The sequence below is a fragment of the Lingula anatina genome, unplaced genomic scaffold (genome assembly GCF_051362555.1).
Source record: "Lingula anatina isolate TDL-2025a unplaced genomic scaffold, LinAna3.0 unanchor82, whole genome shotgun sequence".
Taxonomy (NCBI): Eukaryota; Metazoa; Brachiopoda; class Lingulata; order Lingulida; family Lingulidae; genus Lingula; species Lingula anatina.
The window spans coordinates 5,546,020-5,569,105 of record NW_028257603.1 but is presented as its reverse complement, the minus strand read 5'-3'; the positions used below and the strand labels follow the sequence as shown (position 1 = coordinate 5,569,105).

At 34.8% G+C, this 23,086-nt stretch overlaps 1 protein-coding gene and 1 long non-coding RNA gene across 2 annotated transcripts in view; both read right to left on the bottom strand.

Annotated features, from left to right (window-relative positions):
- LOC147759281 (uncharacterized) overlaps positions 1-23,086 on the bottom strand; it is a 108,902-nt gene that overhangs the window by 51,894 nt on the left and 33,922 nt on the right. The gene's annotated exons all lie outside the window — the stretch shown is intronic.
- On the bottom strand, positions 82-22,982 carry LOC147759283 (endoplasmic reticulum membrane-associated RNA degradation protein-like). Its single transcript, XM_086998673.1, has 22 exons — positions 22,817-22,982; positions 22,227-22,419; positions 16,155-16,303; positions 15,708-15,809; positions 15,519-15,608; positions 15,054-15,151; positions 14,634-14,767; positions 14,266-14,380; positions 13,711-13,761; positions 13,367-13,418; positions 13,092-13,121; positions 12,883-12,951; positions 12,392-12,568; positions 12,130-12,210; positions 11,766-11,830; positions 6,466-6,582; positions 6,203-6,299; positions 5,774-5,961; positions 4,977-5,090; positions 1,157-1,312; positions 697-783; positions 82-493 (listed from the first exon to the last, which is right to left on the bottom strand). Exons 2-20 carry the CDS (start codon positions 22,372-22,374, stop codon positions 1,165-1,167), a joined length of 2,025 nt encoding a protein of 674 aa, XP_086854799.1. The 5' UTR covers positions 22,375-22,419; positions 22,817-22,982; the 3' UTR covers positions 82-493; positions 697-783; positions 1,157-1,164.

The window sequence follows — 23,086 nt, the reverse complement described above, 5'->3', positions numbered from 1 at the left end:
TGTATCAAGTTTAAAATGTACATCTTGTTCTTGAGACTTCACACTCTCTATTGCTTTACTGTGTAAGAAGGCAACCTAGCAATGCTTTGGTTAACACCCCATTTCCATAGATTTTTAGATCGATCTATCCCTGTGGGGAGTCTCACTAGATTACTGTCAGCTTGGCCAGCTTAAGCGTCTGACCCGCCTACTAAAAGCTGTAAGGGGGTAATTAACTATGGTGCCCACTCGGCTGAGTGCAATTTAGCGTGAACCCCCAGGGAGTTAGGTCGATCTAAAACTTAATCTTTAGATTGATCTAAATCTCTGGGAAAGCACCCTAAGACTCTTGGCACTGATATACCACATGCTTTTCAGCAACTTGACTGCAGTTTCCCAAATGTTTCAAATGAACTTTCCTTGAGAACATTTCTCAGGTCTTGAAAGCAGCACATCCAATCTCCAAGTTTGTCTCAACATCATAGCAAACTGTTCTCCAATTTAGAACCTGCCCCTAGAAGTTTGAATTAAACCAATCAATATGAATTTTTTTAAAATTTAAAATTAAAATCTAATAATAGTAATATCAAAGACAATAATATAAAGACTTAGGGTATTAAACAATGATATCGAATGATGTCAAATCATTGTTGACATTTGAGATTCCAATGAAAATTTCCCCCGGCACATGAAGTTAATATTTAGTATTTCCCTTACTTTGTGTCATTTTGATATTCTTCAGTGTAATAATTTGACAGCTCTGCACACAATTCTTTCTGGGGAATCTTTTCAATCAGCTTGATTCTGAAAAATTACGGATTTTTGGGAAAATCATCATTCAGGTTTGATAAAATTATAGATAAAATAAATATTAAATGACATTCTTTTCTCTACAGTTATAATTATTAAAAGTAAAAATAAATATATGTATTAGGTATTACAATGTTTCATGCTTATAATAATTTTCAGTACTATAATAATAATTTATGGCATAGTTCTAATATTCCTTTAAACTAAATATAAGTGCCAACAGTATTAGCAATGTTTTACAATAAATTTGAAAACAAGTGTCAGGAATCTATTAAGTCTAATTTTCTGTAGTTGCACACAGGGAAGATGTTAGTTAACATTTATTTGCTAATTTGAATGCTATACACCACAAGAAAAATAAACTCACCTGTTCCATCATAGAAATGTGTATACAAGGTTCTTCTTCTCCAGAACCTGCCAAGCCAGATCTTGTACCAAGACACAGCTCTCTTCCCATCTATTCTTCTCAATGTTGCAGTTGCTGGTTAGATTCTCACAACATTGCAAGACTGATTTCAGATGCCTGAAAATAGACTTTTATTTTACTGGTATATGCTTGATATATGGTGAATAGAATGAGATAAATAAAAAAGACAAGGCAGCAAAGCTGTCAAATGTACAGACAAAAAACAGAAAATAGAGATGCAAAAAAGGTCATTTTGTCAATTTTGATGCAATAATAAATAATGCTTATAATAGCACTGTCAGTCAACACTGAATTTTAATCTTGCACAACGGGTAACATGGTCAATAACAGGAGCAGACCCAGAGATATTTTCTGACAGTATTACAAAGTATCTATGTTGATCCATCCTCCATTTTGATGGTCTTCCAACAGAAAAAAATAGATACCAGTCAATATAAACTTAATAACCTGACTGTCTTCCGGAAGACCCAGAAGATGGTCTCAATCCACCCCTTCAATAAGATTACAGTTTCAGGACCATGAGAGACCAAAGTCACATGATGAAAGTCTCAATGTTTGAAAAATGATGACAGTGCATAAAATAATATTACATAATGTTTAAAGACATAAAAAACAATACAACTGCTTATGTAGAAATACAGAAAATGTGCAGAGCCCCAGGCAGATGAGAGTTAAAAGTCACAAATGCAAGTGTTTGAGAAAAAATTATAAAGGAAAACAACAAAACTAGAAAAGCACTTTGAGAGTGCAGACCTCTGCCAAGGCAGCAATTGTTGATTATTATTGATAATTGATTGATTATTGATCCGGACCACCATCAAAAATTAATCATTGTCCTCTTTGGCCCACTTCCGACAGTTCCCGAAAATTTCTGCAAAATTGGTCCATAACTTTTTGTGTTATGTGGATGAAAGACAAACAGGGGTGAAAATATAACCCCCTTGGCAGAGCTTGAGGTAAATATAATTCCAATGAAGATGCTATTCAAACTTTTAATCTTCCAGTTTGATATATATATTTGCAATATTAAACAAAATTTACCTGCATAATTATCACTGCTTCCTTATTATTAATCTAGCAGAGAGCTTTACCTTTGGGAGTTTACAGGGAAATATCAACAAGTGTGCTTTACGTAATCTCATTTAATGGCCTATTAAAGCAAATGACTTTATAACTCTGAAATTAATCTAGTGATACCCAAGGGTAATTTACAGACTGACCCACTCAAAGGTCTTCAGGCCCATAAGTCACACCTTAAGAAAAGCACAAAACCATAATGCCCAAAATAGGAGACTACCAATCCTGATGCAATAATACATTATGTTTAACTGCACAGTCAACATCAACTTATGCACAACAGGTAACACAGACGAAAGTAAAAGCATAAGGCTCCAGGCCCATCAGAGTTCAAGTTTATACTTAGAAAGTGCCAGAATGAGAAAAATGAAAATTTCACAAAAAATGCATAAATACAATAAACATGATAATCCAATAGAGCTGGTTTTCTCATGAGCTGAAGGCCAATCCTAAAAATCGTACTTGTAAGTTTAAAATTATAATAAGTAGCACAGTTTTCTTTTCATAATGTTTGCAGTAGCAGTGCAAAAAGATTGTTGTCAATTTTGATGTAACATTACATAATAAATTAGAGAATAATTATCACCAATTTTTGTTTATTGACTATAAATAGGATGGACATGTAGAAAATATGATTACCATTTGGCTTCATGTCCATGGGAGCTCCGAGTCCCACAATGAATATGCCAAAAAGATAATGAATATTACACTAAAATGTATAACTTCCAGAAAAAAAGCCAATTAGACTGCTTTTCTAACTCAGGCTGCATTTTAGTCCTGTGTTTCTTTTTTGAAAGTTTGACAGTCATAAGTAACACGGTTTTCCCATAATGGTCATCAAGGCAGCAGCACCAAAAATTGTGTTTTCTTCTATTTTGATGCAACATTACATAATGCTTAACAGCATACTGACCATCGATTTTTAATAATAAAATATAAGTGTCATGGATTTTCACAAAATGTGACTAGCATGGGTCTTCGAGCCTGTGGAGGTTCTAAGTCACACCTTGGAAATGCCAATATGTGAAAAATTAAATTTTCACAAAAAACTGTTTAATTGCCAGAAAAATTTACCAAACAGACTGCATTGCCTACTGAAGCTGTATTTTAGTCCCATGTTTCTTTCCTGTAAGTTTGAGAACAGTAAGTGACATGATCTTCCTTAAATGGTCATCATGGGAGCACTGCCCAAAATAGGGGTTTCTTCAAATTTTGATGCAACATTACATAATGTTTTACAGCATAATGACCATCAATTTTTAATTATAAAATATTAGTATCATGGTTATTCAGAAAATGTAACTAGCAAAAGTCTTCAGGCCCATGGAACTTCAAAGTCACATATTGAAAATGCCAAAATGTAAACAAGACAGCACTGTTCTGAAATGGGTTTATTTCCATTTTTAACACTTTTTTAACATAAAACAAAATAAACAGTTTACTGCCATTTTTATATGACCAATGAAGAAAATTGATGAGATGAGAAAAGTATCAATAGAACAATGTTAAATGTCCAACTTCCTCCATTCTGAGATTCTGAACATAGTGGATGAATGCATCTGACAAACTGCAATGATATGAGTTTATTTCCATTTTTGACACTTTATTACACAATACATGATAACAAGTTTACCATCCTTTTTACAAAATCAACTAACAATGTTGTAAAGATGCAGGAAATGTCAAACAAACACTTTTACGTATCTTATTAGTTCAATAATGAGACTGTTAACATGCCTAAGAATTGAATGTGAGGAAATGTGAAAAAACAGCATAACTTCTAAAATAATGGACTGATTATGCTGATTTTCAAACTCAACCTGCGTTTTAGTAAGATTGGCCCCTCCTGTGAGTATAATGACCAATCTGTTTTTCTTATATTGTTTTTCTGTTTTTCTTATATTGTGTTATCAGTGTTGCATATATACTGAAAAAAGTGAAAAAACAGCATAAATTCCCTATAAGTGACCCGATCGTGCTGATTTTCGAACTTGACCTGCGTATTATGAATATTCATCAGTTCTGTAAGTTTCAAGCCAAAAGGTAAAATGGTTTTCCACTTATCGTGTTATCGGTGCTGCATATATGCTGAAAAAAGTGAAAAAACAGCATAAATTCCCTATAAGTGATCCAATCATGCCGATTTTCGAACTTGACCTGCGTATTATAAATATTTATCAGTTCTGTAAGTTTCAAGCCAAAGGGTAAAACAGTTTTTCATTTATTGTGTTATCGGTGTTGCAAAAATGCTGAAAAAAGTGAAAAATCAGCATTAATTCCCTATAAGTGACCCGATCATGCTGATTTTCGAACTTGACCTGCGTATTATGAATATTCATCAGTTCTGCAAGTTTCAAATCAAAAGGCAAAATGGTTTTCCACTTATCGTGTTATCGGTAAAAGTGCACGGCGACGGCGACGGCGACGACGGCGACGGCGACGACAGACGCAGATGATGGCTATATGTACAGACACATCTGTGTCTGTACATAAAAATGAGCCCAAGTAACATAAAACATGTGCATTCTCCAATTTATTGCATGTAATACTAAGAGTCTGCTTGTTACATAATATATTCACATAATATTACTGCCAAACTGACAGAAGACAGGTGACAGTGCAGACTTTGGATCAAAATTGTCACTCCTGTCAAACATATTGACTTTTATGATAATGTCTTTACCTTGCCATGTGCGGTTGCTCTGAGCTGCCAAGCAGGTTAAAAGCATCCAGGTTCAGCAGCCATACTGTTATCACCATAGCAACCAGCCGTAGACCCACAGACAGAGTGGGAATGCTTTAAGTTTAAGAATAAAATGATGAAATGGAGGCAGAGTAAGACAACAAGTAACAGATTTCATAGAAGTACACTGATGTTATTGTTCAATTGCAATCATGTATGTGTGATACTTACTGAACTTTTTTCACAATAAAGCATCTACTGCCCATGATTGGTATTATACATAATTACAAAGTTAAATCATAACTTGGATGTCCTAGGCTCTATTCCCATAGATTTTAGATCGATCTATCCCCGTGGGGAGTCTCACTGGATTACTTTCAGATAATCCGACTTAAATGTCCGTCCCGCCTACTACAAGCTGTAAGGGGATAATTAACTTTCGTGTCCGCCCGGCTGACAGCTATTTAGCGTGAACCCCCAGGGAGTTAGGTCGATCTAAAGTAGGTCGATCTAATCTATGGAAATGGGGTGCTAGTTATGATGATTGGCAGTCCTACTGTACTTTAATACACTGTAAGTCATACAGTAAATATTAGACCTTTATGCAGAATATCAGGATATTTAAACAATTTTCTCTTTATTGTCAAGGTAAACCATATCCAAATAACAATCTGTACATGTAAACCAGTTTTGGCATCCTCAATTTCAAATCATAGCTGTCACGAGTAACTCAAAAACTAGAAACTTAGAACTCATAAAACTGAGTTTTGATTATATTATATTAGCACAACTGATACCTTTCTAACAATCTGATGTAATTTTTCCTCTGCCTTGACCTCAGCTCTCTGTTGATCCATTGCTGATAGCGTGTAGACATTACTTCACAAATATTTGTTGATACTGCAGTAGCTTGTACTGCTATCCTGCGCAGTAGTCCTATAAGTTCCATCTCAGTCATGGGTCTTGCTTCTTTATCACAGTTAAGCTGAAATAAATAGATTGTTTCAAGTAAGGAATACATATTATGGAACAATTACTCTTTGCATGTACATGTAACTGTGGAAGTGCAATTATTTCCATGATGTAACTGAAAACTGCATGACAAAAAATTTATTAATAAAAAAGAAATGATTACTTGACAATTAATAGTAGTTCACCACTTAAGATGTAAACTATTTTGATGTTTTCAAAGGCTAACAATATCACCCAGACAGTGAAAATCATACAGTATCCGTGCTGTCTTGGCCCCAGTAAAGGGTAGAGATTTTACTCTTCAGAATATCCTTCAGCGTGGGAGATATATTTTCAAATGGGAATAAAAATCTGAAAAAAAATCTCAATAATGGTAAAATGTGCAAAGTAAACATGTAATCATAAGTAATACAGTAAGACAGAAACATTGGTGTTTTTATGTAGAAAGTTAAGATGTACAGTAGGCTCTACTTGTCATCAAAAGGGAAAATCTAATATTAAATCAAATTGAGATTACCTCTCTGGTAAATTACAGGATCTCAACCATGGCTGAAAATCTTTTATAGGAGGTAACCCTGATATAAGTTGCTTTCCATTTGGTTGGATGTAGTCTCCCCATGATTTACTCATTTCTCTGAAAAATACCACAGTAATTACTGATATGTAATTCACTCAACAGAATGCAAAATATGATAAAGATGTAGGATTAATCTCAGAATATTTTTACATAAAAAGAGTTATACTGTAGACCATTTTCAACTAGAGGATCAGAGAGGCGATACCGCCTCCGAATATTGTACCACCAGCTGGAGCAAGCGCATTCGTATAGACCCCCACATACACAAAATAAGGGACACAGTCACCAGTCTTATGCTTGACAAGCTATAAAAATGCAATCAACAAGAATTTTCAAAATACGCAAAAATTATATATAACTTAAAATGGTACAATCAAAGTTAAGTTCATCGTAAGGTAGGTCAAAGGTCAATTTCAAGGTCACAGTAAATTGCCAGTATATGACTTCCTATTCAACTTCAATAGTAACTATGGACCTATCTCTGCCAGGTTTGGAGTTAAAAGAGAAAGAAACTAGAGGATCAGAGAGGCGATACCGCCTCCGAATATTGTACCACCAGCTGGAGCAAGCGCATTTGTATAGACCCCCACATACACAAAATAAGGGACACAGCCACCAGTCTTTTGCTTGACAAGCTGTAAAAATGCAATCAACAAGAATTTTCAAAATATGCAAAAAAAAAATATATAACTTAAAATGGTACAATCAAAGTTAAGTTCATCAAAAGGTTGGTCAAAGGTCAATTTCACAGTAAGATTGCCAGTATATGACTTCCTATTCAAGTTCAATAGTAACAATGGACCTATCTCTGCCAGGTTAGGAGTTAAAAGAGAAAGAAATTAGCAGAGTTCAGTTCATGGTGAAAAGTAGGTCAAAGGTCAATTTTAAGGTCACATTTAGATTGCTAGTATATGACTTCCTATTCAACTTCAATAGTAACTTTGGACCTATCTCTGCCAGTTTTGGAGATAAAAGGGAAGCAAAATTTGCAAAGATCAGTTCATGGTGAAAAGTAGGTCAAAGGTCAATTTCAAGGTCACATTTAGATTGCCAGTGTATGACTTCCTATCTACGTTCAATAGTAACTATGGACCTATCTCTGCCAGATTTGGAGATAAAAGGGCAGCAAAATTTGCAAAGTTCAGTTCATGGTGAAAAGTAGGTCAAAGGTCAATTTCAAGGTCACATTTGGATTGCCAGTATATGACTTCCTATTCAAGTTCAATAGTAACTATGGTCCTATCTCTGCCAGTTTTGGAGATAAAAGGGCAGCAAAATTTGCAAAGGTTAGTTCATGGTGAAAAGTAGGTCAAAGGTCAATTTCAAGGTCACATTTAGATTGCCAGTATATGACTTCCCATTCAAGTTCAATAGTAACTATGGACCTATCTCTGCCAGTTTTGGAGATAAAAGGGAAACAAAATTTGCAAAGGTTAGTTCATGGTGAAAAGTAGGTCAAAGGTCAATTTCAAGGTCACATTTAGATTGCCAGTATATGACTTCCCATTCAAGTTCAATAGTAACTATGGACCTATCTCTGCCAGTTTTGGAGATAAAAGGGACGCAAAATTTACAAAGTTCAGTTCATGGTGAAAAGTAGGTCAAAGGTCAATTTTAAGGTCACATGTAGATTGCCAGTATATGACTTCCTATTCAAGTTCAATAGTAGCTATGGACCTATCTCTGCCAGTTTTGGAGATAAAAGGGAAACAAAATTTGCAAAGTTCAGTTCATGGTGAAAAGTAGGTCAAAGGTCAATTTTAAGGTCACATTCAGATTGCCAGTATATGACTTCCTATTCAAGTTCAATAGTAACTATGGACCTATCTCTGCCAGTTTTGGAGATAAAAGGGACGCAAAATTTACAAAGTTCAGTTCATGGTGAAAAGTAGGTCAAAGGTCAATTTTAAGGTCACATTTAGATTGCCAGTATATGACTTCCTTTTCAACTTCAATAGTAACTATGGACCTATCTCTGCTAGTTTTGGAGATATAAGGGACTAAATGGTATAATTTTGGAGTTACCATAGTGTGCCATAAATTTCCTACAGAAAAAAATTAATTAAGATAAAGAAAAGGTCATTTTGGTCAAAATTCTTGAAATGGGAGGTGCTTTGAAGTTCCAGATGTTCAAATTTGATGAAATAATGTCATTTTTGACCACAAGTTGTCTGCTTTGCCAAGCCCGCACATTTTGCTTTCACCACCAGTATATGACTTTTTGATAAAGCGTAACTCGAAAACCATATGGAATACAAAAAAACGGAGACCACCTCCAGTGTTGGGCTTTACATGCTCTACAAAATGCAAAAAAGAATGGGTGTCTAGCTTTAACGGTTCCCGAATTAGAGACAATTTTCAGTTTTGATATCTTATGGCCGCTACTCCCGTGAAAATGCACCAATTGACCCCTAATTCACGGAGATGAAAGATGACCCGAAGGGTAACACTTTCCATTAATATTATTAGTTAAGTCTGTGTGGTGTCTGAATAAGAGCGCAAAAAAAATTTTTTTCGGCAAAAATTTTGTTTTTTTGAAAATTTTGGCCCGTTTGACCTTGAAATAAAGGTCAAAGGTCAAATCCAAGGGCATATTTGAAATCTACACATATGACTTTTGGAAAGCTGTCTGTAGAAATTTTTCCCATAATTCCTTCCGTAGGGGAGATAATTAGCATTTAATTTTGCCATTTTTGGACAAGGGTGCATTGTAATGAGTGCCACACCTAGACCCCAATACCGACAAAGCCCAAATTTTACGTGGAACGAGTTGAGATTATAGGTGACCTAAATCCAAGAGATGGGTATGGAGGCCATTACCGTCTAGGAGGAGAAGCGGTAACGGTGACTTGGCGGCGGAGCCGCAGGAGCCGGCGGAGCCGGCGGAACATACGGGTCGGGACTAAAACCATGAGTACCGCCAGCGCCTACGCTGGTGGTACAATTAGCACAGTTCAGTTCATGATTATAAGTAGGTCAAAGGTCAATTTCAAGGTCACATTTAGATTGCCAGTATATGACTTCCTATTCAACTTCAATAGTAACTATGGACCTATCTCGCTAGTTTTGGAAATAAAATGGAACCAAAATTTGCAAAGTTCAATTCATGATAAAAAGTAGGTCAAAGGTCAATTTCAAAGTCACATTTAGATTGCCAGTATATGACTTTCCATTCAAGTTTAGTAACTAAGGACCTATCTCTGCCAGTTTTGGAGATATAAGGGACTAAATGTTATAATTTTGTGCCATAAATTTCCTATGGAAAAAATTAATTAAAATAAAGAAAAGGTCATTTTGGTCAAAATTCTTGAAATGGGAGGTGCTCTGAAGTTCCAGATGTTCAAATTTGATGAAATAATGTCATTTTCGACCACAAGTTGCCTGCTTTGCCAAGCCTTATGTTTTATTTTTCCGGAGTTCAAAATTTATTATCCATTACCGTACTGCACATTTTGCTTTAACCACCAAAATGTACTTTTTGATACAGCGTAACTTTGGAGATAAAAGGGAAGCAAAATTTGCAAAGTTCAGTTCATGATGAAAAGTAGGTCAAAGGTCAATTTCAAGGTCACAGTAAGACTGCCAGTATATGACTTCCTATTCAAGTTCAATAGTAACTATGGACCTATCTCTGCCAGTTTTGGAGATAAAAGGGAACCAAAATTTCCAAAGTTCAGTTCATGGTGAAAAGTAGGTCAAAGGTCAATTTTAAGGTCACATTTAGATTGCCAGTATATGACTTCCTATTCAACTTCAATAGTAACTATGGTCCTATCTCTGCTAGTTTTCGAGATAAAAGGGAAGCAAAATTTCCAAAGTTCAGTTCATGGTGAAAAGTAGGTCAAAAGTCAATTTCAAGGTCACATTTAGATTGCCAGTATATGACTTCATATTCAAGTTCAATAGAAACTATGGACCTATCTCTGCCAGTTTTGGAGATAAAAGGGAAGCAAAATTTGCAAAGTTCAACTCATGGTGAAAAGTAGGTCAAAGGTCAATTTCAAGGTCACAGTAAGATTGCCAGTATATGACTTCCTATTCAACTTCAATAGTAACTATGGACCTATCTCTGCCAGTTTTGGAGATATAAGGGACTAAATGTTATAATTTCGGAGTTACCTGAATGTGCCATAAATTTCCTACAGAAAAAATTAATTAAAATAAAGAAAAGGTCATTTTGGTCAATATTCTTGAAATGGGAGGTGCTCTGAAGTTCCAGAAGTTCAAATTTGATGAAATAATGTCATTTTTGACCACAAGTTGTCTGCTTTGCCAAGCCTTATGTTTTATTTTTCCAGAGTTCAAAATTTATTATCCATTTCCGTACTGCACATTTTGCTTTCACCACCAATATGTACTTTTTGATACAGCGTTACTCGAAAACCGTATGGAATACACAAAAACGGAGACCACCGTCAGTGTTGGGCTTTACATGCTCTACAAAATGCAAAAAAGAATGGGTCTCTAGCGTTAACGGTTCCTGAATTAGAGACAGTTTTCAGTTTCGGTATCTTATGGCCGCTACACCCGTGAAAATGCACCGATTGACCCCAAATTCACACAGCTGAAAGATGACCTGAAGGGTAACATTTTCCAATAATATTATTGGTTAAGTCTGTGTGGTGTCTGAATAACAGGGCAAAAAAATTTTTTTTTGTAAAAAATTTTATTTTTTTGAAAATTTTGGCCCGTTTGACCTTGAAGTAAAGGTCAAAGGTCAAATCCAAGGGCATATTTGAAATCTACACATATGACTTTTGGAAAGCTGTCTGTAGAAATTTTTCCCATAACCCCTTCCATAGGGTAGATAATTAGCATTTAATTTTGCCATTTTTGGACAAGGGTGCATTGCAATGAGTGCCACACCTAGACCCCAATACGGACAAAGCCCAAATTTTACGTGGAACGAGTTGAGATTATAGGTGACCTAAATCCAAGAGATGGGTATGGGGGCCCTTACCGTCTAGGAGGAGAAGCGGTAACGGTAACATGGCGACGGAGCCGGCGGAGCCGGCGGCGCCGCAGGAGCCGGCAGAACGGACCGGACGGGACTAAAACCATGTGTACCGCCAGCGCTAACGCTGGTGGTACAATTAATGTTTGCGATGATATTTTAAGACTGACCACCTGGTAACATTCCAAACAAGACACTATTTTTAGAAATATCCTGCTTTTTGACCCTATATCTAACTCACTGTCCCAGTTTCTTAAATAAAATCAAACTGAAATGGTGAACCTACATCTGATCTGTGTCTGGTTTGGGAAAAGTTTTCCACTCAGATAGTTTGTCGCTGAGAGATTGGATCTGGAACACATAAACAAGATAGAACTCTGATGAAACATTATTATGACAACATTTTTATGCTCTTATAAAATATAAAAGTAACATCTGTCAAATGTCATTAAGTTTCATTATTTTAGAAAATTTCCTAATATTAATAGATTACAATGTGAAAATACAATCTCTGTTCGCATATATCTAGCAAAGAGGACAAATGCTAAAGTAAAACAACCCTGTGGCATCTGCCCAATAGAACATTTTAGTTCAAGGTTCTTAAAACAAAATATTTCAAACAACCCAACCATCAATTTTTTCATACTGACTTCTTTTCTTAGCCCTGAGATAGGATGGCACTGAGAGACATAACCTTCAACAGCCACATGGATATCATGGATGAATGGATGCTGAAACAGATATACTGTGATTGGTGGATTTTATCAACAATTTTAACCCCACTTGCCATAATTAATATACTGCATATTTGGTTGTTTATACAGATGCAGTAAACTAAGAGTATTGCACATTATACTAAGTAAATAATAATTACTCAAATTGAGGAACGTCAATGAAGTAAACAGAACTTACCTCTAGATATTTTGATCTTTCAGTCTCTGCTAATACCTTCAAACATAAGGCAGTGCACACAGACAGCAGGTGGTTTGCTAGCTTATAGCTTATCCCTAAGATACTGGCTTCTCCGTGACTGATACGATCCCTGACCCTTGGTCCCTCAGGATAGATCAGTACATCAAACAGGATGTCCTGCACAAGAAACAATAAATTTCCAGAAGTAAAAATGTACTGTCCTAAGTAAGAGATTCCACTAAAAGACAATAATGAAACAATAAGGAAATATATTGCACAGGGGTGGTGCAAGTGCTAAACAATGATAAATGCATGCCACTGCCATTAAAAACATTTTATTTGCTAAAGTTATTTGTTGTTTTAACAATTGTTGTTAAAACAACAATAAACAAATAACATTAGCACTGCATGATATTAGGTGCAAAAATAAAATAAAATAAAATAAAATAAAATAAAATAAAAGATCTGGGTCTTTACGTAATGTCACCCACCATGTACTGGTCACCAAGTGTATATCTGAGCTGGTTTTCAGAGCCACCAGGGAGGGACTTGGCCAACATCTGAATAGAGAGTTGAAGAGAGAAAATTATGTCAAAGTTCTGCTTTTTGATTTTAGTTTTAAAATACTGAGAAACAATCCATTTAACATTATTATTATTATTATTATTATTATTATTATTATTATTATTATTTAACTTACCTCATCCACAGTGGTGTACATTGTGGTAGACTAAAAAAACAAACAAAATTGCCATCATCATCATCTGTCTGAGATTGTTATAAATAAAACCTCATATAGTCAATAGTGTTTATTAGGAAGTGTGAGTGAAATTAACAGTAGTTCAATGAATTATTTTCACTAAATGGACCAAAACATTTACAGAAACATTTCAAGTCTGACATTTCAATAGCCAGCTGGTACAATGTAATTTACATATTCAAAACAGCAAAAATATTAAAATGTTGTAAGCAAACCTCTGCTGTCAGTATTCTTTCTGGACACTGATTAACTCTGGCAAACAGACACCTTAAACAGTGTTCTAACTGGGGTAGAAGAACCATCACAGCCTCTCCATACCTGAAATATAACAAACAGACACCTTAAACAGTGTTCTAACTGGGGTAGAAGAACCATCACAGCCTCTCCATACCTGAAATATAACAAACAGACACCTTAAACAATGTTCTAACTGGGGTAGAAGAACCATCACAGCCTCTCCATATCTGAAATATAACAAACAGACACCTTAAACAATGTTCTAACTGGGGTAGAAGAACCATCACAGCCTCTCCATATCTGAAATATAACAAACAGACACCTTAAACAATGTTCTAACTGGGGTAGAAGAACCATCACAGCCTCTCCATATCTGAAATATAACAAACAGACACCTTAAACAATATTCTAACTGGGGTAGAAGAACCATCACAGCCTCTCCATATCTGAAATATAACAAACAGACACCTTAAACAATGTTCTAACTGGGGTAGAAGAACCATCATAACCTCTCCATACCTGAAATATAACAAACAGACACCTTAAACAATGTTCTAACTGGGGTAGAAGAACCATCACAGCCTCTCCATACCTGAAATATAGCTTAAGTATTTGAACTGAAAGTTAAGACTTACGCATCCTGGTATATTAAGTGTGGCAATGAGCTGCTACAGAATAAAATGAACTGCCATAATTTCTTTTAATCCAGTAATTGTCTAAAATTTATTATAACAAATTTTACAACTAATGTGGAAATACAGCTTTGAATAAAAAAAAATAATAAAAAACAGAACAAGTACTTTTCACTATCAAGGACATATATAGGACTCCTTTAATATCCTCTTTCTGCTACACAATTGCATGTGACACATCTTACCTTTGATAATTAAATGACTCCAGGATATCTGCCCAAAATGGCAACATTGGTGTTGGCACAAATTCTGATGTATTAAACAGATCTTCCAAAACAGCACAATCTTTTATGGTTATCTCTAATAAAAAGATTTATAAAATATAATGGTAAAAAATAAGTATGCAAAAATGTATACAAAAATCTGACTGTCACTAGCACTGGTTTATATATTTGTTTTATATCTTTAGGATTATCACTAACAGTGAAGTTGCATTTCAAAAGATCTCATTTGATATCCTTTGCTTACATTTTAGAAATACTAATCACAAAATTATTTTCTTCTCTACTATCTGCACCTGTGTCAAACTGTGTTAGTTATCATGTTTTATTACCTGGAAATATACCCCAGTTTTCTACCTGTGGAAAGGTTACATCTACTCTGTGTGGTATTGATTCAGCTTCAACTGACTGCTCCTGCAGGAGCTGACCAAGACTAGGGATGAGGTTGACCAGAAAATATGCATAGCTGAAATAAAAATATTACTCTTAATGTGCACTATCTTTACTATTAACACTGTGCACCACTTGTTCCATCAATAAGTCTGACAAATTTTCAACTAATTGAATTCCTCAGAGGTCAGAGTTCAGAGTGGCTTATTTACCACTGCATGTCCCAATACAGGTGTGTGAGAGGCGGAGAGATCATTACGGGATTAAGTGGTCTTCCTTTCATGTAAGGTCCACCATATTTGAGCCTTGGACCAGTTGATACTGAGTTCTTTCATTCTGAATGGCCCCACAAGTTGACTTACCACCTCGGTATTTCATCTGGAACAGCAAATCCATGCCACAACACATTTCTAAGATTCAAGGAGACAGGGGGACCAATCAGGATCCTTAACAGTTTTATCTGCAAGATACGTAAATATTGAAAAATATTTACAATGAGCAAAAATGTTCATTAGGTTGGTAGTTGGACCATAAATGAAAATTATCAAACACAAGCTATGTTGGCCGTAAGCTAACAATCAAAGTATTTCAGTTTGTGTTTGATAATTTTCACTTATAATATTTGCAATGTTCAGAGGATGTCTATCTTAATTATAAATTACTTGGTTTTACATTACATACAAATAATTTGAGAACTTAATTGATATTAACTGACTAGTTTCATGCTCACTGCTGGGGCTAAATACTGATATGTTTGGCAACTATTTTGCTAGACTTAAATTGTTTCCATTTTAATTTCCTAGAAGGAAAATCTGATCCCTTCTTACAGCTGTTCCTCCAAGGAGATTTTTAAGTTCTTCTGAAACAAGCAAATCCTTCAGCATTGATGGACACTGTTTTCCTTTCAGCAAGAATATCTGCAAACAGAGACAAGAATTGTATGAAGAGTCACAGAATGCTGAAACAATAAACAAAAACACATCAGAAAATCTGTGTAGTTTAAGGGTTTTACTTACATCCCCCAAGGCTCTTTCTAAGGCAGATGTCGTCATGAGAAGAGATACGGCTGCTGAGGTTGTTGTTCTGCTTTGTAAAACCTCAAAACTCCTCAGAAACACCTGCAACAAGAGCAGAAGTAGATATAAATTAGTTGTAAGAAAATACATGTTGAAGTTTACAGTGCAAACCTAAATACACATTTTATAATTGTAGTATTCAGGCTGAATACTATAGCTTTAAACTATCATATGAAGAAATACATAAATATGTATAAAAAGTCTTCAATATTTGTTTCTTTATTTAGTTTGCAATGACCATCTTCATAAAAAGACTAGCATACCTTTTTTTGTAGGAAGACTTCGGAATAACCTATACAAATTAATGTTCACTACTAAAACTCTCAATCAGTTAATAAATAGTTTACTTGGCCAAAGATCTTAATTACTACATAATAATATATCCACCTGCGGACATCCTGTCCAGGTAAGGTTATTTCCCACCCTCTCCCTCCACTGCCCCTCTGTCCAGCTGGTCAGTTCTTCCTCCACTCTCCTAAATACTCCAGCCAAACACTGCACACAGCTTGTGAAGTAGTCTGGAGAATCAGTCCCATCTGGAAGTTTGAAAAGAACAAAAGTTGACACTGTTATAACTAAAGCATTCAGTAATAATAATAGTTCCTGTGCTTGTTACTGACACCATATTCAAAAACACAAATTGTTTTCAAATGAATGATTAAAAAAATTTATATATATTTATATGCAATGACAAAATGCCAATTTGAAATTAGAAATTAATTTAAAGGGCATTCATAAGGCAAATGCATGCAATTTAAGTTCAGTTTGAAACTCAATACAATGATTAAACAAGGCAGCAAAGCTGTCAAATGTACAGACAAAAAAAAAAAAAACAGAAAATAAAGATGCAAATAAGTGAAAAATTAAATTTTCACAAAAAACTGTTAAATTGCCAGAAAAATTTACCAAACAGACTGCCTTGCCTATTGAAGCTGTATGTTAGACCTATGTTTCTTTCCTGTAAGTTTGAGAACAGTAAGTGACATGATTTCCCTTAAATGGTCATCATAGGAGCAGTGCACAAAATAGGGGTTTCTTCAAATTTTGATGCAACATTACATAATGTTTAACAGCATAATGACAATCAAATGTTATTAATAAAATATTAGTAACATGGACATTCAGCAAATAGGACAAGCAAAAGTCTTCAGGATCATGGAACTTTAAAGTCACACCTTGAAAATGCCAATATGTGAAAAATTAAATTTTCACAAAAAACTGTTTAACTGCCAAAAAAATAAATAAATAAATAAAAATACCAAACAGACTGCATTGCCTACTGAAGCTGTATTTTAGTCCCATGTTTCTTTCCTGTAAGTTTGAGAACAGTAAGTGACTTGATTTTCCTTAAATGGTCATCATGGAAGCAGTGTCCAAAATAGGGGTTTCTTCAAATTTTGATGCAATATTACATAATGTTTAACAGCTTAATGACCATCAATTTTTAATTATAAAATATTTGTTTCACAGATATTCAGAAAATGCGACGAGCAAAGGTCTTCAGGCCCATGGAACTTCAAAGTCACACCTTGAAAATGCCAAAATGTAAACAAGACAGCACTGTTCTGAAATGGGTTTATTTCCATTTTTAACACTTTTTTAACATAAAACAAAATAAACATTTTACTGCCATTTTTATATGACCAACTAAGAAATTGATGAGATGGGAAAAGTATCAATAGAACAGTGTTAAATGTCCAATTTCCTCCATTCTGAGATTCTGAACATAGTGGATGATTGAATCTGACAAACTGCAATGATATGAGTTTATTTCCATTTTTGACACTTTATTACACAATACATGATAACAAGTTTACCATGTTTTTTACATAATCAACTAACAATGTTGTAAAGATGCAGGAAATATCAAACAAACACTTTTAGACATCTTATTAGTTAAATAATGAGACTGTTAACATGCCTAATAATTGAATCTGAGGAAATGTGAAAAAACAGTATAACTTCTAAAATAATGGCCCGATTATGCTGATTTTCGAACTCTACCTGCGTTTTAATAAGATTGACCACTCCTGTGAGTATAATTACAATTGGCCAATCCGTTTTTCTTATATTGTGTTATCAGTGTTGCATTTATATTGAAAATAGTGAAAAAACAGCATAAATTCCCTAAAAATGGCCCAATCATGCTGATTTTCGAACTTGACCTGCGTATTATGAATATTCATCAGTTCTGTAAGTTTCAAGTCAAAAGGTAAAATGGTTTTCCACTTATTGTGTTATCGGTGCTGCATATATGCTGAAAAAAGTGAAAAAACAGCATAAATTCCCTAAAAGTGACCCGATCATGCTGATTTTCGAACTTGACCTGCGTATTATGAATACTCATCAGTTCTGTAAGTTTCAAGTCAAAAGGTAAAATGGTTTTCCACTTATCGTGTTATCGGTGCTGCATATATGCTGAAAAAAGTGAACAAGGCAGCAAAGCTGTCAAATGTACAGACAAAAACCAGAAAATAAAAACGCAAGAAATAGGATACTGTCAATTCTGATGAACTAATGTATTATGCTTACTGTAACTACATAGCCAACATCAAATTCTTATTCTGCATAACATTGGATTAGGATGAAAGTAAAATGTGTATCAAGCATTAGACTAAGTTCCCATACCTAGATCAATCTAACAGGATCAATGCAACTCCAAGGGGTTTCTCACTAAATTGCTTTCAGTTTGAGAGTCTTAGGATTCTGGCATGCCAGTTTCAGTAGGCGTGACAGACAACTAAGCCACTTACATTGATTGCAATTTAGCGAGAATTCCCATGGAGATAGATCGATCCACAGTTAGCGTGATAGGGTCTGGAAATAGTCCCTAAGGTGTCAGGCTGATAAGAGTTAAACTTTGGAAATGCCAGAATGAGGTACAGTGAAAATTACACACACACACAAAAAAAAAAAAAAAAAAAAAAAATATATATATATATATATATATATATATATTATAACTATATATTATTAATTTTTTTTTTGGGGGGGGGGGCTGTATGTCAATCCTAAGAATCATTCTTGTAACTTAACAAAATACAGAAAATGTTACAAAGTAAGAGTACAGGGCTCCTGTTAGATGGGAGTGATAAGTCACAACTTGAAAATGCCAGTATAGCACTCTATAAACCTGCATTACTTCCAAAACAGAAAACAATCACACTGGTTTTCAAACACAAGCTGCGCACTTCTGTCTTATGAAACTTTTCACTAAGTTTCAGTATCGTAAGTAACATGGTTTTCCCTTAACCGCTATCCTGGCAGCAGTGTCCAAAATAGGGTTTTCTTCAACTTTCATGCAATAAAACATAATACTTAACAGCATAATGACCATCAAATTTTTTATAAAAAAATAAAAGTATCATGAATGTTCAGAAAATGTGATTTGGGAAGGTCTTCAAGGCCATGGAAGTTCAGAGTCACACTTTCAAAATGCCAAAATGTAAACAAGAGATAACTGTACTGAAATGATTTTCTTTCCATTTTCAACACTTTTTTTAAAACAAAATGATCAATAAACTGTCATTTTTAAATGTTCAACTGGGAAAATTGGTGACATAGGAAAAATAGCAATAGAACAATTTTCAATGTCCAATTTGCTCCATTTGCAGATGCTGAACATAGTGAATGATTAAATCTGACAAACTGCAATGCTGAGTTCCTTTCCATTTATGATACTTTATTACACAATGCACAATATTATAACAGGTTTACCGTCATTTTTATATAATCAACAAACAATATTGTTAAGAAGCAGAAAATGTCAAAACAACACTTTTACATATCTTATTAGTTCCATAATGAGACTGTTAACATGCCTAAGAATTAAATCTGAAGAAATAACAATTATATACAAAAATACAGAAAATGCACAGCACTTCTGGTGGATGGGAGTATAAAATCACATCTTGAAGATGCTTGTGTTTGAAAAATAATTTTAAAAAAATTCTAAATAAAACGTAAAAAATTCCAATAAAGCTGCTATTCAAACTTTTAATCTAGCTGTATTAACTTGATATTAATAACCCCACCAAGTTTGAGAAAAATAAAGCACTGTTATTCATCTATAGCATGTTGGCATAGCACATTCTTTTTGTTGTAAATTTATTTGCAATGTTAAACACCATTTATCTGCACAATTATCACCAAATCCTAATTTTGTGACACAGTTAAGAGAGCTAAACCTATGGGACTTTACAGGGAAATCTCAAGGAGTGTTTTATGTAATCTCATTTAATGGCCAATTGAAAATTAATGAGTAGCCAAGTGACTTTATAGACCTTAATTTAATTAGTGATCACCCAAGGGACAATTTTATAGACTGTCATCCATACAGTACCATCATATAGCACAAAGGTGTTGCATACATGCTGAAAAAAGTGAAAAAACAGCATTACTTCCCTAAAAATGACCCGATGATGCTGATGTTCAAACTTGACCTGCGTATTATGAATATTCATCAGTTCTGTAAGTTTGAAACCAAAAGGTAAAATGGTTTTCCACTTATCGTGTTATCGGTGTTGCATATATGCTGAAAAAAGTGAAAAAACAGCATAACTACCCTAAAAATGACCCGATCATGCTGATTTTCGAACTTGGCCTGCGTAATATGAATATTCATTAGTTCTGCAAGTTTCAAGCCAAAAGGTAAAATGATTTTTCACTTATCATATTATCAGTGTTGCATATATGGTGAAAAAAGTGAAAAACAGCATAACTTCCCTAAAAATGACCCGATCATGCTGATTTTCGAACTTGACCTGCGTATTATGAATATTCATCAGTTTTGTAAGTTTCAAGGGAAAAGGTAAAATGGTTTTCCACTTATCGTGTTATCGGTGCTGCATATATGCTGAAACAAGACAGCACTGTTCTGCAATGGGTTTACTTCCATTTTTAAACACTTTTTTAACATAAAACAAAATAAACAGTTTTCTACCATTTGTATATGATCAACTAAGAAAATTGATGAGATGGGAAAAATTTCAATAGAACAGTGTTAAATGTCCAATTTCCTCCATTCTGAGATAATGAATATAGTAGATGATTGAATCTGACAAACTGCAATGATATTTGTTTATTTCCATTTTTGACACTTTATAACATAATACACAATAACAAGTTTACCATCATTTTTACATAATCAATTAACAATGTTATTAAGATGCAGGAAATGTCAAACAAACACTTTTATGTATCTTATTAGTTCAATTATGAGACTGTTAATATGCCTAACAATTGAATCTGAGGAAATGTGAAAAAACAGCATAACTTCTAAAAGAATGGCCCGATTATGCTGATTTTGGAACTCAACCTGCGTTTTAGTTAGTTTGACTACTCCTGTGAGTATAATGACAATTGGCCTATCTGTTTTTCTTATATTGTGTTATTAGCGTTGCATATATGTTGAAAGAAGTGAAAAAACAGCATAACATCCCTAAAAATGGCCCAATCATGCTGATTTTCGAACTTGATCTGCGGATTATGAATATTCATCAGTTTTGTAAGTTTCAAGCCAAAAGGTAAAATGGTTTTCCATTTATGGTGTTATCGGTGCTGCATATATGCTGAAAAAAGAGAAAAAATAGCCTAAATTCACTAAAAATGACCCAATCACGCTGATTTTCGAACTTGACCTGCGTATTATGAATATTCATCAGTTCTGTAAGTTTCAAGCCAAAAGGTAAAATGGTTTTCAACTTATCGTGTTATCGGCGCTGCATATATGCTGAAAAAAATGAAAAAACAGCATAAATTCCCTATAAGTGACCCGATCATGCTGATTTTCGAACTTGACCTGCGTATTATGAATATTCATCAGTTCTGTAAGTTTCAAGCCAAAAGGTAAAATGGTTTTCCACTTATCGTGTTATCGGGGCTGCATATATGCTGAAAAAAGTGAAAAAACAGCATAAATTCCCTATAAGTGACCCGATCATGCTGATTTTCGAACTTGACCTGCGTATTACGAATATTCATCAGTTCTGTAAGTTTCAAGCCAAAAGAAAAAACAGTTTTCCACTTATCGTGTTATCGGTAAAAGTGCACGGCGACGACGGCGACGGCGACGGCGACGACAGACGCAGATGATGGCTATATGTACAGACACATCTGTGTCTGTACATAAAAAACAGCATAAATTCCCTAATAGTGACCCGATCATGCTGATTTTCGACCTTGACCTGTGTATTATGAATATTCATCAGTTCTGCAAGTTTCAAGTCAAAAGGTAAAATGGTTTTCCACTTATCGTGTTATCGGTAAAAGTGCACGACGGCGACGACGGCGACGACGGCGACGACAGACGCAGATGATGGCTATATGTACAGACACATCTGTGTCTGTACATAAAAATGATAATCACATTTAAAGATGCATATAGCATTTCCCAGTAAAAACTCATACTTGACGAATTGTCTTGGGGTAAATGGTGTTTAAAATAATTATACCAGGTACCTGGTAGATGGTTTTCTATGGACATCCAGCAGAGGAGGCCATTCTGCAGCAGCAAGCTTGTAGTGTCCTCTCTGCTGTCTGTGTTATCACCACAGGACAATATATGGCGTACATGTGGTGACAGAAAACTGGTGACACTATCCGCCATCTCTCATGGCTACAAACATGGGAAAGGTTTGGTAGAATAAAAAGCCTGAAAAAATGCAAGACTGTGGAATATGTTTGTTAACTGCTTACAAATGGCTAAAAAAATAATGTAAATAAATAAATAATGATAAAATAAAAAATAGATAAAATAAATAAATAAATAATAAAACACTCAATGCCTTTCACTACTTTTCTAGAGGGATAAGGTGCATTTCAGTTAGTGTGCTCTTTCCAATTCCCCACCCCTCTCTCCCTCTAGCTTCCCCATTCATCCCCTCCCCCCCCCCCGTTACCCCCTCCCCCTTGTTTACAAAATCTTTACTGTATCTTTTACAGAAGCAGTGGGCTTGTTTAATTATCTAAGCAATTGCTCATACAATTAGAACAAACTAAAACAACAACATGCACTTTACAACTAAGATATTTGATATCACCAAACTTACGGAAGCTTTCAACATTCTGTGTGCTAGTCTGTTGATGTTGTGATTCCCGTGTATCGGTGTAGAGTAATTGCCGTTTTCACGCACTCACCAACTTCCTGTGTAAGCAGCCGCGAATTTCCGATCTATAACCAGGCAGCTGTGGGTGCTTGAATATGCGGGGAACAAAAATATTACTACAGACTGCGATCTGTCGCCATTCCCGTATACTACCCAAGGTGCACTTGACTCGTTTAACAACGCTGACCGTCGTTTTATGACTGTTTCACATGT

What these genes read in the sequence shown, in the direction of transcription:
- LOC147759283 (XM_086998673.1), bottom strand. Translation starts at nt 22,374, where the DNA reads ATGGCGGATAGTGTCACCAGTTTTCTGTCACCACATGTACGCCATATA. An exon ending in AAAGATCAAAATATCTAGAG is followed by an intron (nt 12,211 to 12,391) that starts GTAAGTTCTGTT and finishes TATCTGTTTCAG; the next exon opens with CATCCATTCATCCATGATAT. An exon ending in TACATCAGATTGTTAGAAAG is followed by an intron (nt 5,091 to 5,773) that starts GTATCAGTTGTG and finishes TTAAACTTAAAG; the next exon opens with CATTCCCACTCTGTCTGTGG.